This window comes from Crocuta crocuta, unplaced genomic scaffold, assembly GCF_008692635.1.
Source record: "Crocuta crocuta isolate KB4526 unplaced genomic scaffold, BGI_CrCroc_1.0 scaffold197, whole genome shotgun sequence".
Lineage (NCBI taxonomy): Eukaryota > Metazoa > Chordata > Mammalia > Carnivora > Hyaenidae > Crocuta > Crocuta crocuta.
Window position 1 is genome coordinate 1,876,801 of NW_027532002.1, and position 20,994 is coordinate 1,897,794.

At 35.4% G+C, this 20,994-nt stretch overlaps 1 protein-coding gene across 1 annotated transcript in view; it reads right to left on the reverse strand.

Moving 5' to 3' along the window:
- SEPTIN7 (septin 7) overlaps positions 1 to 4,657 on the reverse strand; it is a 78,342-nt gene extending 73,685 nt beyond the window's left edge. Inside the window, exons 1-2 of the mRNA XM_077775333.1 lie at positions 4,619 to 4,657; positions 3,764 to 3,866 (exon numbers count right to left, since the gene is read on the reverse strand). Of these exons, the coding sequence (XP_077631459.1) occupies positions 3,764 to 3,866; positions 4,619 to 4,642 (127 nt within the window). The 5' untranslated portion in view covers positions 4,643 to 4,657. The remainder of the gene's footprint in view (positions 1 to 3,763; positions 3,867 to 4,618) is intronic.
- Positions 4,658 to 20,994: the final 16,337 nt, after the last annotated feature.

Consider the following 20,994-nt stretch of genomic DNA (forward strand, 5'->3'; position numbering starts at 1 on the left):
ATTTATCAAAAATCTCTCAACAAGTAAGAGCCCTGGGCCAGATGGCTTCCCTGGGGAATTCTACCAGACATTTAAAACNGTAGGAAACAACCTCGTTGACCTCAACCGCAGCAATTTCTTACTTGATACATCCCCAAAAGGCAAGGGAATCAAGAGTAAAAATCAACTAGTGGGACCTCATCAAGATTAAAAGCTTCTGCACTACAAAGGAAACAATCCATAAAACTAATAGGCAACCGATGGAATGGGAAAAGATAGTTGCAAATGACATATCAGATAAAGGGTTAATATCCAGAATCTATAAGGAACTCACCAAACTCCACACCCGAAAAGCAAACAACCCAGTGAAGAAATGGGCAGAAGATATGAACAGACACTTCTCCAAAGAGGACATCCAGATGGCCAACAGACACATGAAACGATGCTCGGCATCCCTCCTCATCAGGGAAATACAAATCAAAACCACACTGAGATACCACCTCATGCCAGTCAGAGTGGCTAAAATGAGCAAATCAGAGGACTCTAGATGCTGGCGAGGATGTGGAGAAATGGGCACCCTCCTACACTGTTGGTGGGAATGTAAACTGGTGCAGCCCCTCTGGAAAACAGTGTGGAGGTTCCTCAAAACGTTAACAGTAGCACTCCCCTAGGACCCAGCAATAGCACTGTTAGGAATTTACCCAAGGGATACAGAAGTGCTGATGCACAGGGACACATGTACCCCAATGTTCATAGCAGCACTCTCAACAATAGCCAAAACAAGTAAAGAGCCTAAGTGTACATCAACGACGAATGGATCAAGATGTGGTTTATCTATCCAATGGAATACTACATGGCAATGAGAAAGAATGAAATCTGGCCATGTGTAGCAACATGGATGGAACTTGAGGGTGTTACGCTGAGAGAAATAAGTGAGGCAGCGGACAGCTACCATATGTTTGCATGTATAGGAGAATTACGAGGAACTTAACGGAGGACCGTGGGGGAGAAGAAGGGGGGAAATAGTGGGGGAGAGGGGGGGAGACAAACCATGAGAGACTCTTGAATGCTGAGAACAAACTGAGGGCTGATGATGGTGGGGAGGAGGGAAAGGGGGGTGATGGGCACAGAGGAGGGCACTTGTTGGGATGAGCACTGGGTGTTATATGGAAACCAACTTGACAATAAACTATTAAACAAAAAAAACCCTGCCCTAATACCTCCTCCTCAAATAAGGCAATAATAACCTTCATTCAGAGACAAGTTCTCCTATACCCTTACACTTCTATGTTCCTTTATTTTTTTATAACTCCACTGACTTATATATACCTCCTAGAAATGTTACTAACCTTTTTATGTGTACTTTATGTTGTCATATATGTTATAAATTCTTTTAAGATATGGGAATACGCACTATGCCTCCCTGATACAAAAAAGTCACTTAAATAAGTACTGAATAAATATGGTTTAAGAGGCAAGGTTACTGGATAAAGGTTTTCCAACACAGGACAGAGTTTCATAAAGAAGTCAACTTTTAAATACAGGTTTTCAATTTGTATTAATGTAGAAGTCTTCAAACAAGAATTGTTATAAAAGCTACAACTACTATGAGTCTCAAAATGAGGATTTAGCTTATAGGGAAGAATTTGCAGTCTCTAAGTTAAGAATATTAAAGCAAGGTTGGCTTTAGCTATCTGTGACTTGCAAACAATGCTGTTAGATTTGGCCTAAAGTCAGAAAAAACAACCATTTCGTAGACACTTATTTAAAGAGGGACTATGTGTTAGACACTGCAACTATGTAGATGAGAAGATTTAATCCTTCCACTCAACAAGTCTATAGAGGGACAGTTAATTAAACAATGTTCAAGGTAGAGCAGGGAAAACAATAAAGGTACTGACACCCATTCTTCTTTAACCTGTTAGTCTTTTTTTGTTAAAAAATTTTTTAACGTTTATTTATTTTTTGACAGAGAGACACAGAGCACAAGCAGGGAAGGGGCAAAAAGAGAAAGAGAGACACAGAATTAGAAGCAGGCTCCAGGCTCTGAGCTGTAGCACAGAGCCTGAGGCGGGACTTGAACCCACAAACTGTGAGATTATGACCCGAGGCAAAGTTGGACGGTCAACCAACTGAGCCACCCAGATGCTCTATAACCTCAGTTAAAGTTGTAACATGGAAGAGAAAAAACAAAAGCTGTAGTTCAAGAAGGACTGACCAGAAAAACTAATAAATAAGATACATTCAGAGATTGCACAGTTTCTCTAAAAATCATTTCAGCTGCCTTAATTTTTTTTCACCTGGAAAAATGTCAGAGATTTTTAAATCAAGTATCTGGTCTTGACCCACACAATATTATTCTATTAAGTATATATTCAAGAAGTTATTCTTGAAACTAAAATTTTAATATCAAATTTTGTTTAAATTGTTTTAATTCTCCTAACAAACGCAGAAACCTTTCTTACAAATTAAAAAATGATCTTATATTTGTTTAGTTTGTCATTTAAGATCACAAGCTTTATATACATAAAGGTAAGATCGAATATTTCTTCACATATAACAATTATGTTAACTATCCTACAAAAGAAAAGGTATGTTCTATAAGTTTTATCCATTTAACTAGACCTATCTCTGCTTCACAGCAGCAATTTTCAAACTGGGTTTATGATACTTCTACTCAACCAGAGATAGGCAAGTTAACCAACTCTACCAAACACGGAGTTTGCAAATTTTGTACCAAGTTTTAACAATTTAAACACAATGCAGATATTTCCAAACAACCACAAAGAGACCATCAGGTAAAATATTTTGAACAACTGATAAAACATTCTTTCCTTCAATGAAGGAGTATTTCATAGCTAATCCAACTAAACTAATTCAACACCCAAAGAAAAATGCCAGGAATTGAATTAGCAAAAATTAGTGAACACTACATAAAGACCCAGCATCAACTCAATTTTCTTTGTCAAGGACAGTGAATCTATTATCCTACCTTTCATCTTCTTAAAACATACAGAGAAATACAACAAAGTTTTATCATCCTTAGGATTTAGGTCCTAAAGTCAGCCTATATGAGGTGAAAATATTATACAGTCATTTAAGATTACTAATCTTTATATATAGCATACTGTTTCTTCAAATATAACAATGATGGTACCAACATACAGTCAAATAACCCCTGAGAGTCTCTTAAAATGGACTTCAGGCAGAGCATGGTGTTCATAGGATAAAACACATAAGAAAAATGAGACTGAATTAAAGAATAAAGAGAGCCATATTTCACTCACTACAGAGTTTATACTCATTGAATGAATTTCCAGGGTAATCACCTGCATGACTATGAACCTGTACCTAGTCCCCTGACTTCTTTTTCAAATTCACAGCACATATGTTTAAGTTAAATGCTCATGTCATATGACTCTACTATAGTATATAAGCCAGAGAATAAAATTATCCTGGAGTAATAAGAAACTACTAGACACTATTTGTTTTTGTAGCATTACCAACTAAAGAGAACTTCTTTACAGTGTTCTATTCCTCCACCAGCCCCACCAATTTTCAACTTTTACTTAGTTTCTAAAATTTTGCCACCTTAAAAAAAGAGATAAGAAAATATATAAATGCTATTATGCCATAAAGTTAAATTTTAAAATCTATTCACATAATAAGATATAACACAATTCCTGCAGTTATTTAGGCTATGGTCTTCTTAAATTCATTCAAAGTTGATTAGTAACTTAAAACTCAGATCAAAATCTAATTTTAGTGAGAAAACATATCTTACCCACAACCATAAGTGTGAATTCAAACCCTCTCTTCACTGATTTTCTGTATACTTGATTTGGGAGATTTGCAAATCCCACATAGCCTTCAAGGTTCTTCTGTTGCTGAGAAAAGCAAAAAGGGCCAAGTTATTAATGTATCAGCAAAACTCTTCTTTCTCACATTTCAAATTCCCTTCAATAACCTATTTTAGAAAACTATACAAACTATTATTCCTGGCAAATCAAACAGATTTTATTATAGTGTTACCAATAAAATAATTCCAACAACAAACAAAACAGAGTATGAGTTGATTTGACAATGGACAATTATAACACCACAAGGAAATAAAATAAAAACCAAAGAAATCTGCCTCAGAGCAAAAATTTCAATTTAAAGTCAGTAAGAAGAGTCTGACCCATGAACTAAAAAAACAATAACAAAGGGTTTTTCACAAAAAAATTCACATCCCCTTAATATTATATTAAGAACTCTTTCAATTATCCCCTTTGCTCATACTAATTACAACAGGTATAAATATCTTGACATTTATTTTCTCATTCACAAAATGAAATCAAATGTAGGGTTTAAAATAATTTTTTCATAAATTCTTGAAGGCTCTAGTGATCAATGTCCATCAGTAAACAATACCTTTCAGGCTATTATACCAGGTCCAATTATGCCATGTCAGCATTTCAGATGACCCTGCTGCCTCCCCTCACCACAGATATCTGGATTTGTCCAGATTTTAAAGAAAATCAGAATTCGTTTTCTGCATGGTTTTTGATTCTTTGATGACCTCAACAATAGCTCCATAAGTAATTCAAAGAAAGCTACTTTAAATTGATGTAGTAAATAAATCTGACTTTTAACTTACCCAGTGGTGAGAAAAACTGTCCATAGTTCAGACCATTTGAGTAGTCTTACTGTTAATTTTACTTAGAGGTAGGTCTTATTCATCATTAAAATACAATGGCAAAATATTCCTAAGAGATACAAACTTCTCTTAAAAGTTTTTGACACAATTTCTCATTAAAAAAAAAAACAACAAAACTCATATGAGATCAAAGCATTAATTTAACAAAGTTGGATTTAACAAACAGCAATCTGCATTCCTAGCTAGCATCACAGATGTAACAAAATATTCCATCCATCACCTTTTATCCTTTTTTTCATTCATATAAATTAATCTTTAAGCCAAATGTTGAGACGATAACCAAGCCAATTAAATGGAAAAACTAATTTTAAATATACCAATTAGGATACTGTTCAAGAGCACAGTGTTTTAAAATCAAATATCTGAAAACCTACTATGTGTAAAGCTAAAAATAATGTATTAAATTTAAGGCTTCATTGGCTCCTACTTCATTCAACTGTAAGTTCAATTTAAATTAATTTAGACTGAAAACATCTGTATAAATTATCGCATATACTCACAGCTACTTTGTAAAGAACAGATTTCCATCATTCCAGTGTTCCAGATTCCAACAGAACAGATCCACAGAGTAACAGTAAATGAGGAATTCCAAGAATTGTACATGACACATTCAGTCCAAACAGGAATGGCAAATCCAATGGAACACAGCAAAAATAGAGGGAAAAATAAAAGTTACTTAAGTGTAACTCAACAAATTAGAAGTACATTACAAATAAAGTAAGAACAGACTTTTCTCTACACGTGTCAAAGTAACACTTTTTTTGTGTGGGATATAAGGCCCAGTGCATTTTAATCCATTTTCAGCAGCTTTCCTGATAAAATATGGAACAAAAACCTCTTATATTTTTGTAAAATCCAATTATTATGCCTTGCACCTCAGTTTTAAAAGAAATGGTAGAAAAACTGTAAACTATAAAGTTTCAGCAAAGTGAATATAGATAGATAGACAGACACAAACACACACACACATACATGCATACACCAAGCTTAAATCCCATGAAGAAAAAAAATGTAACTTTTACACAACTTTGCCTTGTCAATCAATGAATTAAGACAGCCCAGATCAGATAAATGCAAATGTTTTAGTTAAAAATCTTTATACAGTGCTATATTTCAAGTTCTATTGATTAAAGTTCAGAAATGGAAGAAATACAGACTTGTGGACACAGGAAAGAAAGCTAAAGATAGCAAGCAAAAAATGGGAAGATGAAGTCAATGTGAGTTGTGAAAACTGAAAGGCAACTAATGAAGCACAGAGAAGAAAGCAGACTAACCTTAAGACAAAATGTCTGTGAAAAGTGTACATCTCTATTCCGTATTAACACAAATCTATGAGTTATATCACAACCTGGAACAGATGATGGTGATTATTCAAATGTCAGCTTCACACAGAGGCCTGTCCTGACCACCCTTATCTAAAATTACAACTCCATTCTCCTCAGTACTTTGCTGCAGCTTCATGTTTCTCTCCTTAGTGCTTTTATTGCCATCTAATATACATTTTACTCATCCTGTTTATTGCAATCTCCACCCTAACCCACCTCCAACTACAAAGTTAGCTCCATCAAGATAAAGATTAAATAAATTACATACATTGTGGCATCAGAAAGAAGCCATCTGAGACAGGTGAAAAAGTTTCAGAGAGAGTATTTTAGGTTGCATATACAGGGAATGCTCCAGACAAAAAGTAAAGAAAAACAACACAGAGTCCCCTGTATCTTAGGGGAACTAGGCCTAGGACAGTCTTTGGCATATAGTACAATATTGGGATTGAATTTAGATAAGGGGGAAAAGATTTCTACGCAAAGGGGTGGACCCTAAAGTGGAGATAAATTTGGTACTTTTAGGACCAAAAAGAAAATACGTGAACTACAATGAAGTGAGGTAGTGGACTAGGGGGTAAGTGATAGAAAATGAGATCAGGGAGGCAGACAGAGGCCAGATCACGTGGGACCTAGCCAAAGTAAGAAATTTGGATGTTATTTTAGGCATGATGGGAAGCCACTGGAGGGTTGTACACAGGCAAGTGACCTGACCTGATTTGTATTTTAAAGATAGCTCTCACAGCTAAGAGAAGTGGAAATAAGAAAACTAGTAAGAAGCCTACTGCAATAGTACAAGAAAAAAAGAGTATATGGAGTTTAGATGATGTGGCCACAAGAAGAGATAAGAAGGACTCAGAATATATTCTGAAGGAAAAACTGCCAGGACATTGCTAATGCACTGGATGTGACTGGTGAAGGAAAAGCAGATCAAGATAACTAGGTTTTTGGCTTAAACAACTCAATGGAGTGATATCTCTAAGGGAAAATAGGAATAATAAGGGGGTGGGGGAAGGTTGGGCAATGAGGGACAAAATCGTCAAAATCAAAAACAGCTTTGAATATGTTAAGTCTGATGTGCCTATTATATATTCAAGAAGAAATGTCCAGTAGGTAGTTAAATACATAAGTCCAGAAATTGCAGGGTTGGTTGGTGCTGAAAACATAGATTTAGGAATTATAAGCTTATAGGTAGTATTAGGAGAGGACTGGATTCTCAAGGAGAAACTACAGATAGAAAGGGGTCTAGACAGAGTCCTGGAGCACTCCAACATTGAGATGTCAGGCAGAGAAAGAGTGAGAAAGGTCAGTCACTGAAACACTGGCTCAAGGTCACTCAACTGTATTAAATGCCACTGAAGGGTCAAATGAAATACCAAAATGTAACCACAAAAATAAGGAGGTTACTGGTAACTTTAGGTAAGAGCAGTCACAGTAACTTAGAGAGGAAGAAGAGTGAGTAGGTTGAGGGTAAACAATTCTTTGCAAATAACTGTAACATTTTAAATAATGTTATATTTTAAATTATATTGAAATTAAATACATTACTTATCAGTCTCCCATAATTATTTCCCAGAGGGAGAAAACCATGTCACACTCATCTCTATATTCCTAGCAAAATGTGGATACATGGGAGATATTTTAAAAAGCTAAATGAGGGGCGCCTGGCTTACTCAGTAGGTTGAGCGTCTGACTTAGGCTCAGGTCATGACCTCATGGTTTGTGGGTTCGAGCCCCGTGTCAGGCTCTGTGCTGACAGCTACCTTGGAGCCTGGAGCCTGTTTCAGATTCTGTGTCTCCCTCTCTCTCTGACCCTCCCCTGCTCACGTAGTGTCTCTCGCTCTCTCTGAGAAATAAATAAAACATTAAAAAATTTTTTAAAAACAGCTAAATGACTAAGATATATACTTTTAGGAAAACCCTTCTGAGGAAGAAATTGTGTCCAAAGACCCCCCCGCCCCATAAAAAAGAAAAAGAAAAAGATTTAGGGAATATACTAATAATATAACATTGATCACCTAAAACACAGATTTTTCACATTTCATAAGAATCTTTCCTTACCCCAAATTCTAAAATCAGCCACAGTCTGTAATTCAGAAGCGTTAACCACCCACTGATTCTTTTCCTGGGCAAATAAAATGTTCACAGTACCAGTGTGAAATATAATCTCTGGATAAGAAACATTATTTATAGATGTGAGTGATATAACTGTGACACTTATAAGCATGTGAATATAGATAAAAGTATATTCTCACCCAAGCATCTACCAAAATACCATAAGGTCTTAAAAGTATTACTTGATTTGAAACATCAGTTATATAACAAGAAACAATTATCAAATAATCTTTTCTAAAGGAATATACTTACAAAAATCTTTCAGTTACTATGCCAAATCTCTACATCAAAATTCATATTTAAGAAAATCAAACCGCAATAATTCATTGCTCACTGTTTAACTGCCTGTGGAAAAATCAACTTAAATATCCAGTATTCTCAGTGTTTAATTTATTTAATCTTATTTCTAGAAATCAATTATATTTAAAGAACAAGATGCTTTCAAACAGGTTCTAACTGATAGATTATTGGAACCCTTAAGAATTCTTCACATTCTCTTGCCATTTGTTCCAATTCCAAAGAATAAAGTTATGAAAATCTTGGCACCTGAAATCCATTATCATTTTTAAAGGTCTCAATATTAATATGGGTTTAAATAAATTTTCCAAAAGACAAAAGCAGCTATTTATTTTTAAAACTGCCAAATACACCTTTCCATAACAACAATAAAATTGAGCTAGGGGAGTTATAGCAGAAAAGAAGCCTTACAAAAATCAGAATTTGAAGAAAATTAAAACATACCCCTGGTAAGATGTACTACAAACCTTCAACTTTCCTCATCTTTACTAAATAAGACATTCAGCCCCAAATTACCTTAGTATCACCAGAATTCTATTTCTCCCTCTTAATAACTGCAATTAAAAAAAAAAAATCAGACTACAAAGATTCAAAGTTTATATCCTTAACTTTAAATTTCAAAGATAAACATTTGGTCTTTCTAAATAACTTCAAGTTCAATTTGTAGCCTTTGGAATTTAAAATAGGTGTGTTGTATTTTGTTTTACACACTGACAAAAAATAATTTTCTTTCTTCTAACATTTAAGCAATTCTAAACACAAAAAAACTACATACTACAAAAGGAAAAGACATTGATAAATAATTTTACTTGTCTACTCCTTAGTATTCCTACCAAAAGCCTTACATTATACACATAGATATAACTATCCAGCACTTGCTTAATCTTATATAACCCAATGGAAAAATTAAAGAACTTCACTATTTAAATGTTTTAAATAATTTAAATACAACTGGTATAAAAATACCTAGATTCCAGATTTAATATAACAAGAACACTAAAATGTTCCAAGATTACATGGGCATGTCCTAAATGTTGCCTCTAATGTCCCCAACCCCTATGTTTTTTTAATGCTTATTTTTGAGAGAGAGACAGAGAGAATGCAATCAGGGAAAGGGTAGAAAGAGACAGAGAATCCAAAGCAAGTTCCCCGCTGTCAGCAAAACAAGCCTGACATGGGGCTCAAATCCATAACCATGAGATTATGACCCGAGCCAAAGTTGGATGCTCAACTAACTGAGCCACCCAGGTGCCACACCCCCAATATTTTTTAAAGGTTCATGTCTTAGTTTGCCTGCCCCCAGCTCCTCACTTTTTACTGAGATGAGCAATTATGTCCTGATGAAACCAACTTTTATTTTCTCTATTCTGGATTCCTAATTAATCTGCTTAAAATACTTTAATATTTAATTCTATGAACACATGTGAGATAACTTAAAATTTAAAACAATTTTTTTCTTTATTATGAACTTGGAATTTACATATCTACTTACAGAATTACTGACTATATTCTCATTCAATCAACATTGTCACCTGACCCTCATAATGTATGCAGTAGCAATTAGGTATGTAAAAGTTAATAAAAACAAGGCCTTTGCTTACGAAACTAAGAACCTAAGGTCAGGTAAGTTAGAAGGCAATTACAATAACACATGGATAAAATACTATGATGTAGGCAAGCATGAAGGATGGCTATGACAATGAAAAAGGCTGGAGGGAGGGATGCTTGGTCCTATTCTGAGGTCAGATCCTTCAGATAGATCCTGAAGAATTAGTAGGCCTTAGTATGATGAGAAATGTAGTTAGGGCTGGGATATATGGGTCTCAAGCAAACCAGTTGGTAACTGCAAAGGCTCAAAACCAAGAGGAGAGCATGGTTCCCTATGAGAACTATAAACAATTTAATACATCTCATTTTCAGGGTCTGGAAGCTATGGCATAGGAAAACTGAACAAAAGCCAGATCATGAAGGATTCTGTTAACCTTGCTTGGGAACACAGACTAGACTACATCTTGAAAGCATATGGAGAACATTAAAGGACTTGAAGCATAAGAATGCACAATCACATTAACTCACATGAAGAATCACACTCTTATTTTAGAAAATTACCATTAACAAAAATATTGAAGATGAACTGGCAGAGTTCTCAGAATGATTGCAATCCCAAAGCTGGTGCAGTAACCCAGGGAAAAAATTAGGACTTGAGCCAAAAAAGAAGCAGTGAGGATGAAGAGATATAGATACTACAATTCTACTGTTTATTAAGGTAGCCACTAGCTACAAATGGCTATTAAAAACTTGAAATTTAGCTGGCCTGAAAGGAGATGTGCTGTTAGTGCAGAATACATACCAGATTTTGAAGACTTAGTATGAAAAAAATAATGAAAAATGTCTTAATTTTTATGATTGCATGCTGAAATTAAATTTTAGATATACTGGGTGATACAATATATATACTAAAGCTAACTGCACCTGTTTCTTTTTACTTTTTAAATGTGGCTACTAGAAAAACTTTTTTTAAATTTTTTTTAATGTTTTATTTATTTCTGAGAGAGAGACAGTGTGAACATGGGAGGGTCAGAAAGAGAGAGAGAGAGAGACACAGAATCTGAAACAGGCTCCAGGCTCTGGGCTAGCTGTCAGCACAGAGCCCGACGCGGGGCTCAAAACCACAAACCGTGAGATCATGACCTGAGCCGAAGTCGGACGCTCAACCGACTAAGCCACCCAGGCGCCCCTAGAAAAACTTAAATTACATACATGGCTTGCATTAATTTCTACTAGATAACATTGATTAGATATAATGAGATGAACTTACTGTAACTAACTTGGGGGGATATAAAGATCCAGGTTTCTGAATTTCGTTTTGAACAACTGGATTAATAGTGGTAATCAATCACTAAAAGCAGGACTCACCTGAGTTTAAGGTGCTAACTGGACTTTATGGATACAAATGTCTAGTGTGCAGCTTGCATATATAAAAGTTAGAAGTTCTAGAAATGTCTATGCTACACAGATACTAACATTTTAAGGTACCAACATTTAGGGACCCCTGGGTGGCTCAGTCAGTTAAGTGGCTGACTTCGGCTGACATCATGATCTCACAGTTATGAGTTCAAGCCCCACACTGAGCTCTGTGCTGACAGATCAGACCCTGCAGCCTGCTTCAGATTGTGTCTCCCTCTCTCTCTGCCCTCCCATGCTTGCATTTTTTTCCTCTCTCTCTCAAAAATAAACAAAAAAAATTTTTAAGCCACCAACATTTAAATAGTGTGAAGGCCATGGGTATGAATCCAAATCCAAATCCAAATCCAGTACACAAAGCAGGCCAGAACTAACACAAACACAAATATCCCACCACCACCTATACAAACCTAGGAAAAGACGAGAGGAAAAAAAGAATGAGGGAAAAAGTAGTTCAGGGAAGCATTTCAAAGAGGTCAACTGTAGTGCTCTCCTTCAAGTGGTCAACTGTACCACATGCCCTGGAGTGGTTAATATAAAGATACGGAAAAATGTACTTACTATCAGAGACCTTTATCCTAGCAAGGGAAAGATAGGAAAAGAATGCAGATTAGAAGTAAATAAACAGTGAATAAGTATAGGCAATGAGCATGAACAATTCCTTCTAAATGCTCATCTTGTGAAAAGCAAGAAGGTAGAACCTGAAGAACAACACAGGGTCAAGGGAGAGTTGTATGGAAAAGAGAGAGAGAGAGAGATACTTGCACTTGTTTAAATGTTAACTGAAAAGATCAAGTGGGGGCATCTGGGTGTCTCTGTTGGTTGAACATCTGACTCCAGCTCAGGTCATGATCTTGCAGTCTGTGGGTTCAAGCCCCGTGTTCAGCTTTGTGTTGACAGCCAGAGCCTGGAGCCTCCTTCAGATTCTGTGCCTCCCTCTCTCCCTGCCCCTCTCCTGCTCATTCTCTCTCTCTCAAAAATAAACATTAAAAAAACTTTTTTAAAGAAAAGATCAGGTAGACATCTGGCTGAAATAAAGTTAAGTGAGGATACAGATAAAGTTCTGGAATAAACGGTGAGATTTTCTCTAAGGTCCCATGAAACTGATGCTCTAATCCTCAGTTAGGATAGAAAAAGGGAGGACCAGGGAATATTAAGAGTAAAGATTTGAATTAACAACCACAAGAACAGCAAGGAAGACTAGGATTCTACATGAGGCAGCCAAACAATTGTATCCACAGATTAAGGCTGAAGACTACAAATCTGTGTAAATGGATCTGTGAAGCCATAAGATCTTCATGTCCAGTAGCAATCTGCAACTTAAGTATAAGCCAATAAGCTGTAGGAGTCATCTGAAACTGTTATTTTGCAGAAAATGTGCATAAAAGCAGAAGACCAAGGGAGCTGACAAGCATAGCTCAAGTGATTTAGTGAACAAAAATGAAGAGGGTCAAGGATGGAAGGTAAGAAACAAGTGAGAGAGCTAAGAGAATATGAAGGTATGGCAAGAATGGGCTATACAATTAAGATTTTAGAGGTGGAACAGAAGTTTGAGATGATGACCACATGGGTCCATTTATTTTTTTTTTTTTAAACATTTCTCTATAGAGAAATTCTTTTTTTTAATTTTTTTAAATTTATTTCTAGGAGAGAGAGAGANACCCAGGCGCCCCCACATGGGTCCATTTAAATGATGGCCCAAGCACAATCCAGAAATTGTGAAGCTAAATTATTGAATGAGCTTTACACGTGAGCACTAAAATGCCCCAGAACAATGACAGACCTTGGTGAGGGAAGGAAAACTGAATGGAGCCATCCTGAATGAATAAATAGAAAATGACAAATTTAAAAAGGGTGAGAACATGCTGCTGCTAAATAGCATAAGCTTTAAAGGAAAAATGGTCTAGAATCTAGATCAGCACTGGCTAATAAAACTATTAAAGTAAATCACATATGCAATAGTAAATATTCCACTTAACACATTAAGGGAAGTTAAGAGTCAAAAGGGGGAGTTCAACTTTAATAACTTATTTTATGTAATCCATGTATATACATTACTTTAACATATAATCAACATAAAAATGATTATGATTCATTTCACGTTATCCCTTGTTCTTCATTCTTTTCTTTTGTAACAATCTTTGAAATATAGCACACTTTATTTAGGATTAGTCACATTTCAAGTGCTCAGAATCCATGTGGCTAGTGGCCACCATACTAAGTATATAGAACATTTCATAGATATAAAACATTTTCATCATGCCAAAAGACCTACTGGAGAACAAAAATGAAATGAATAGTATTACCCAGTACTAGGGGAGGATGCTGGCAAATAAGCATTTGATGGATGCTGGACTCCTACATGACTGATGGAATATAAATTCAAACAATTTCCCTAAAGAGCAATCTGACCTCGCAGATCAAAAGTTTAAATTTTCATGCTCTCAGACAACACATTCCACTTCCACATATTTATAATTTTGAAACTATATTTAAGATTTAGCTAAAAGAACACTCAACAAAACACAGTTAATAATGATGAAAAACTGTGAAAACCAAGTTCCAAAAAGTGAAAGAAACAATATATCATGGTATTCCCACATGCAAAAACACCATGCAGTACAAGTTTCATAAGAATACACGACAGTTAACACCATATTGAATGGAAAAACTATTATTAGACAGTTGATACAGTATTATGTACCCTTAAACATTCTCTTGTATGCACACTGGAAAACAATTAAATGGTTATGGACTGCAGTAAGAATAAAGAAACAGGCAAGGTAAAGATCTCAGAAAATTCTCTCCTTTAAAAGCAAGGAAAAAAACAGTCAAAACCAATTTCTTCAAACTCTGGAAATTAACAAAAGCCTTATATAGCAGTCCAGAGTGCTTATTCATAAAAAGGAGGCTGAACCTAAGTAACTTGCTCATTCTGATCTCCCCTCCCAGCGCCACAGTAGCCTTGAAAACCAAGAACACAATCATGGCAAAAATCAGCATCCTGACAGCAACTTGAAGAGGCAGAACAGGCTCTTTAAAAGCCCCATTCCCAAAGAACTATCATTATTTGGCCTGTCTGGTGTTTCCCTAGAAAACCCCACAAATAACCACAAAGATAACCAGAGACTTCAGTGACAACACGTGGCATAAGAAAACAGACTTACGGAAAGTCATTAAACAAAGAGCAATAATAAACCCTGGGAGGGGATCTGACTAGAACTGCATACTGTATTATTTAAAATGTCCGGTTTTCAACAAAACACTATGAAACATACACACAAAAAAAGGGAATGTCCCATATNTATTTCCTGAAAAAACCCAGACATTAAGCAAAGACTTTAAGTATGTTATTTTACACATGTTAATAGAACTAAAGGAAGCCATGTCTAAAAAAACTGAAAGTATGAGAACAATGGGGGAAATATCAACAAAGAAACAGAAATTATTAAAAAGAAATTATTGTAAAACAAAAATTCTCAAGTTGAAAAGTACAAATGAAATGAAACTTCCCTAGAGAAGCTCAACAACATATCTGAGCTACCAGAGCAATCACCAAATTTGAAGATAGGTCAAATAACACAAACCAGTCTCGGAAAAAGATACAAATCAGAATGAAGGGAAAAAATGAACAAAACCAGAGACTATGAAACATAATCAAACATACAAACATATATATAATGGGAGTCCCTGAGGCAAAAGGTAAGACAAAGAGAGGGAAGAGACAAAAGGGAAAGCAAAGAAACGGGTAAAAATTATTTTTGAAGAAACAATGAAAAAAAACAACCAAATGTGAAGAAAAATATTTGTCTACACATCAAAAGCTCAGTAAACTCCAAACAGGATAAAATCAAAGAGATCCACAACTAGACACATCATAATCAAACCCTCAAAAACAGAGAGAAAGTTGATGGGGCACCTGGGTGGCTTAGTTAGTTAAGTGTCCAACTCTTGATTTTGGCTCAGGTCATGATCTCAAGGTTTGTGAGTTAGATCCCCATGTAGGGTTCTGCACTTACAGCACTGTCAGTGCAGAGCCTGCTTGGGATTCTCTCCCTCTGCCCCTCCCCCACTCTCTCTCAAAATAAATAAAATTTTAAAAAAACAAAGAGAGAGACAAAGAATCATGAGACAGTCAGATGACCATTACAAAGAACTCTCCATAAGAACACCAGATATTCAGTTAGGTCATGATCTCACACTTTGAGTTCAAGCCCTGCATCAGGCTCTGCGCTGACAGCTCAGAGCCTGGACTCTGCTTTGGATTCTGTGTCTCCTTCTCTCTGTGCCCACTCCCCCTCTCATTTAAAAAAAGAAAAAAAAAAAAAGAGCAGACATCCCATCAGAAACCAGATGCCAGAAAGCAGAGGGATGACTCAAGACGTCAAAACATAAAGACTGTTAACCAAGAGTTCAATATCTACCAAACATATCTCTTAAAAATAAAAAAGAACCTCAAACATTCCCCAATAAGTAAAAACTGAGAGAACTCAAAATCAGATCTGCCTTACAAAAAATACTAAAAAAAATCCTTCAAACTGAAATGCAAGGACCTTACACAGTAGCTATAGAAAGTAAGTATCACTGGTAAATGTAACAAGTAAATAGAAAAGATAATACACTTTGTTTGGAACTCTTTTCTTCTACTTGATTTAAAGAACTTCAGGAAGCAATAATAATGAAATTGTCTTGATGGGTTTATAATGTACAAAGATATCATTTGTATGACACTAAGAGCACAAAGGAGGTAGGAGAAAATGAAACTGTACAAAAACAAAGTTACTGTATTCTACTGAAACTAAACTGGTAATGACCCAGATTATAATGTTACAAATTCATACATTAACTATAATCCCTAGGGCAATGCCCCTGCCAGACATACACACAATCTCAAAAGAATACAGCAAGAAGCAGGGGGGGTGGGGGATTAAAAATGGTACATTAGTAAATATCTAACAACAATAACAAAACAAAAGTAACTCAGAAATAGAAAAAAGAAAAAAAGAAACAGAAACAGAGATTCTGATGAGACATGATATATAGAAAACAAATAGCAAAATGACAGATGTAAATCTTACCTTTAGGTACCCAGAGTAAATGAAAGACTAAACACTCAATAAACAGACAAATATTGGCTGAACAGATTTAAACACATGATTCAATTATATGATACACAAAAACAAAACACTTTTTAGAATCACAGACACAACCAGCTTAAAATAAAGAAGATTTTAAAAATAACAGCTGGAATGGGAACAACACAAACGTTAAAACGAAATTGTTACCACAAAGATACTTTATATTGATTAAAACATCAATTTATCAAGAAGGTGTAACAATTATAAACATGCATGGCCCTAAAAACAGAGTTGAAAAATATACAAATCTAAGATTGATAGAACGAAAGAGACACCTAAGGGAATTCAACGATAATAGCTCAACTTCAATACCTCACTTTCAAAATAGGTAAAATAAGTACACAGAAGATAAACAAGGAAACAGAAGACCTGAACATAACAACTAAACTTAGCATATATAGAATCACTGCGTGTGACAACAGCAAAATACATTCTACTCAAGTGCACATGAAGTGTTCTTCAGGGCAGACCATGTATTAGACATTTTAGTCTTAATTTTAAGGGGCTGAAATGAGCTACTGTGGATGTTCTTCTTCTACAAAATAATTAATTTATAAATTAATAACAGAAGGAAATTTATAAAATTGACATCCGTGGAAGTTAAACACTACACTGTGACCAACGGGTCAAAGAAGAAATTTCATAGGAAACTGAAAAAGTTGAGGTAAGTAATAACATACACACACACCATACCAAAACATACTGAATGCACCTAATTCAGGACTTAAAGGAAAAATTATAGCTGTAGTAAATGCCTATGTTAAAAAGAAAAGACCTCAAATCAATTACCTAACACTCACCTCAAGAAACTAAAAAGAGAGCACACTAGATGCAAAGCAAACAGAAATGAAGACTTGAGCAAAAGTAAATAAAATACGTAACAAAAATAAAAGTCAACGAAATCTTAAGTTAGCTTATTAAAAAGACCAAACTTTGGAAAACCTTAGCTACATTAACCAAGAAAAAAAAACAAGAACACTCAAATTACTAAAATCAGAATGAAAAAGGGCAAATCACTAACCTTACAGGAAAAAAAAAAAAGATGATGAGGAAACCTTGAACAAACATATGCCAACAAATTGGAAAACCTAAAGAGGGGTGCCTGGGTGGCTCAGCAGGTTGAGCGTCCAGCTTCAGCTTAGGTCATGATCTCACACTCTGTGAGTTCGAGCCCCACGTCAGAGCCTGGAGCCTGCTTTGGATTCTGTGTCTCCTTCTCTGTCTGCCCCTAACCCCCTCTCTCTGTCTCTCTCTCAAAATTAAACATTAAAAAAATTTTAAAGGGGCGCTTGGGTGGCTCAGTTGGTTAAGCGTCCGACTTTGGCTCAGGTCATGATATCATAGTTCATGGGTTCGAGCCCCGCATCGGGCTCTGTGCTGAAGTCTAGCTCAGAGGCTGGAGCCTGTTTCAGATTCTGTATCTCCCTCTCTCTCTGACCTTCCCCTGCTCATGCTGTCTCTCTCTCTCTCTCAGAAATAAATTTTAAAAAATTTAAAAAAAACAAGGACTATTTAAAAAAATTCTTTTTCAAAAGGAAACCTAGAGAAACACAAAAATTCCTAGAAAGACAAAAACTACCTAAGAAGAAACAGAAAAGCTTAAGTCCTATAAAAAAAATAAAGAAATTACATTAGTAATCAAAAATCTTCCCAACAGAAAAGCCCAAGTCCAAATGGCTCCACTAGTGAATTCTACCAGATGTTTAAAGACTGCCCAATCATTCACAAATTAATCCAAGAAACAGAAGAGGACAGAACATTACCCTAATACCAAATCGGACAAAAACATCTAAAGAAAACAACAGACCAATGCCTTTACATACAAAAAACATCAATAAAATACTGGCAAACCAAATCCAGCAATATAAAAATTATACACCATGCCGGTGGAACTTATTCACTGGTCGGTTCCACATATTAAAATTAACCAAAGTAACACCATATTAACTAAAAAAGGCAATAACAATAAAACACATGATCATCTCCAATAGACAAAAAAAAGCACTTGACAAAAATCCAACATCCTTTCATGATAAACACACTTAACAAACTAGGCATAAAAGGATATTTCCTCAAACTCATAAAGCACATCTAAGAAAAACCCACAGCTAACATCATACTTAGTGGTGAAGGACTAAATGCTTTCGCTCTTCAGGAACAAGACAATGAGGTCCAGTGCCACTTCTACAACACTGTTCTGGAGGTTCAAGCCAAGACACTTGGCAAGAAAAACAAAAGGCATCCAAATTAGAAAGGAAAATGTAAAATTATTTCTACTCACAAATGACATGATCTTATAAATAAAATACCTTAGCGAATCTACTAAAACACACACATACACACACAAAGTTGCAGGAAACAAGATCAATATACAAACACCAATTACATTTTTATACACTAGCAAAAAACAACCCAAAATGACCCTTTAAAGAATACATTTGTAATACCATCAAAAATTAAAACTTAGGAATAAATCTAACAAAAGAGCAAATACTACAAAATGAAAATCATAAAGCATTGTTTAAAAAAACTAAAGGTCTATATGAATGAAAAGTATCCTGCGTTCATAGATAAAACAATTTGTTCAGATGGCAATTCTCTACAAATTCAAGGCCATGACTATCAAAGTCCTAGTTGGTTTCTTTGTAGAAACTGACAAACTAACCCTCTAATTCATGTGGAAATTCAAAAGAGACAGGATAGCCAAACAATCTGGAAACAAAGCTAGAGGTATCACACTTCCTAGTTCCAAAACTCATTTACATAGTTTACAATCATCAAACAGTATGGTACAACCATAAGGACAGATGTACAAATCAATGGACTACAAATGACAGCCCAGAAATACACCCTTACATTTCTGGTCAACTATTCTTCTACAAGGTTGCTAAGGCAACTTAATGGAGAAAGAACAGTTTTCTCAACAAAAGATGCTACTAGGACTACTGGATATTCACATACAAAAGAATGAAACTGGATACCCAATTCACACCATACACAAAAGTTAATTCAAAATGGATCAGGGGAGCCTGGGTGGCCTCATTCAGTGAAGCATCCGACTCTTGATTTCAGTTCAGGTCATGATCTTGAGGTTGGTGGTATTAAGCCCCACATTGGGCTCTGTACTGACAGTGCAGAGCCTGCTTGGGATTCTCTCTCTCATCCCCTACTCCTCCCCCCTCAAAATAAATAATCATTTTTTAAAAACTAAAATGGATCAAAGACCCAAATGTAAGGTCAAGATTCATAAAACTCTTAGAAGAAAACAGTCATAAATCCTCATAACCTTGGATTAGGGTTTCTTAAATAGGACACCAAAATACAGCAATTTAAAAAAAAGATAAACTGTATTTCACCAAAATTTAAAACATTTGTGCTTCACAGAATTCTGTCAAGAAAGTGAAGACAACCCATTGAATGGCAGAAAGTATCTGCAAATCATCAATCTAATAAGGGACTTATATCCAGAATATATAAAGAATTCTTACAACTGAACTATAAAAAGACAACCTTATTAAAAATTGGGTAAAGCACTTGAATAGCCTTTCTTCCAAGGAAGATATACAAGTTGCCAATAAGCACTCAAAAAGATGCTTAACATCGTTAGCCATTAGAGAGGTACAAATTAAAACTACAGTAATAGTACCTCACACCTACTAAGACAGTTAAAATAAGAAAGGCAAACAATGTTAAGTATATACAGAGATGTGGAGAAACTGAAGCCCTCAGACGTTGCTGGCAGAATGCAAAATGCCAGAGCTGCTTTGGCAGAGACTAGCAGTTCCTCAGAAAGTTAAACACACAGCTACCCTATGATCCAGCAATTCCATTCTTAGGTACACATCCAAGGAAAGTGGAAGCATAAGGCCAAACAACAACTTGTACTTAAAAATGCAAAGTAGCTTTATTCACAATAGCCAAAAAGGAGAAACCCAAATGCCCATCAATCGGTGAATGGATGAACAAAATGTGTTATTATCTATATAATGAAATATTACTCAAAAAAAAAAAAGAAACAAACTACTAATATATGCTACAACATAGATGCATCTTGAAAGAAGCTAATCACAAAACACCAAATATTCTATGATTCCATTTTTATGAAATGCCCATAACAGGCAAATATGTAAAGATGGAAAATGGATTAGTGGTTGCCAAAACCTGGGAAGCAAAGCAAATGGGGTAGTAACTGCTAATAGGTACACGGTTTCTTTTGCAGTTGATGACAATATCCTAAAAGTAGATAGGGGGATTGCTGCACACCCCTATGAATATACCAAGACAACAGAACTGTACAATTTAAAGGGGGAATTTTACAGTACATATGAATTATATCTCAATAAAGCTGTTATAGAACCAGGTATGTAGTGTATATACTACCTTTCATATTTGACTTGTTTATCTCCTTACATGTATCTCATTTGTGCAAAAAGATAGGAATAAATTAAACCAGAAACTAATGACATTGGTAACACATTCA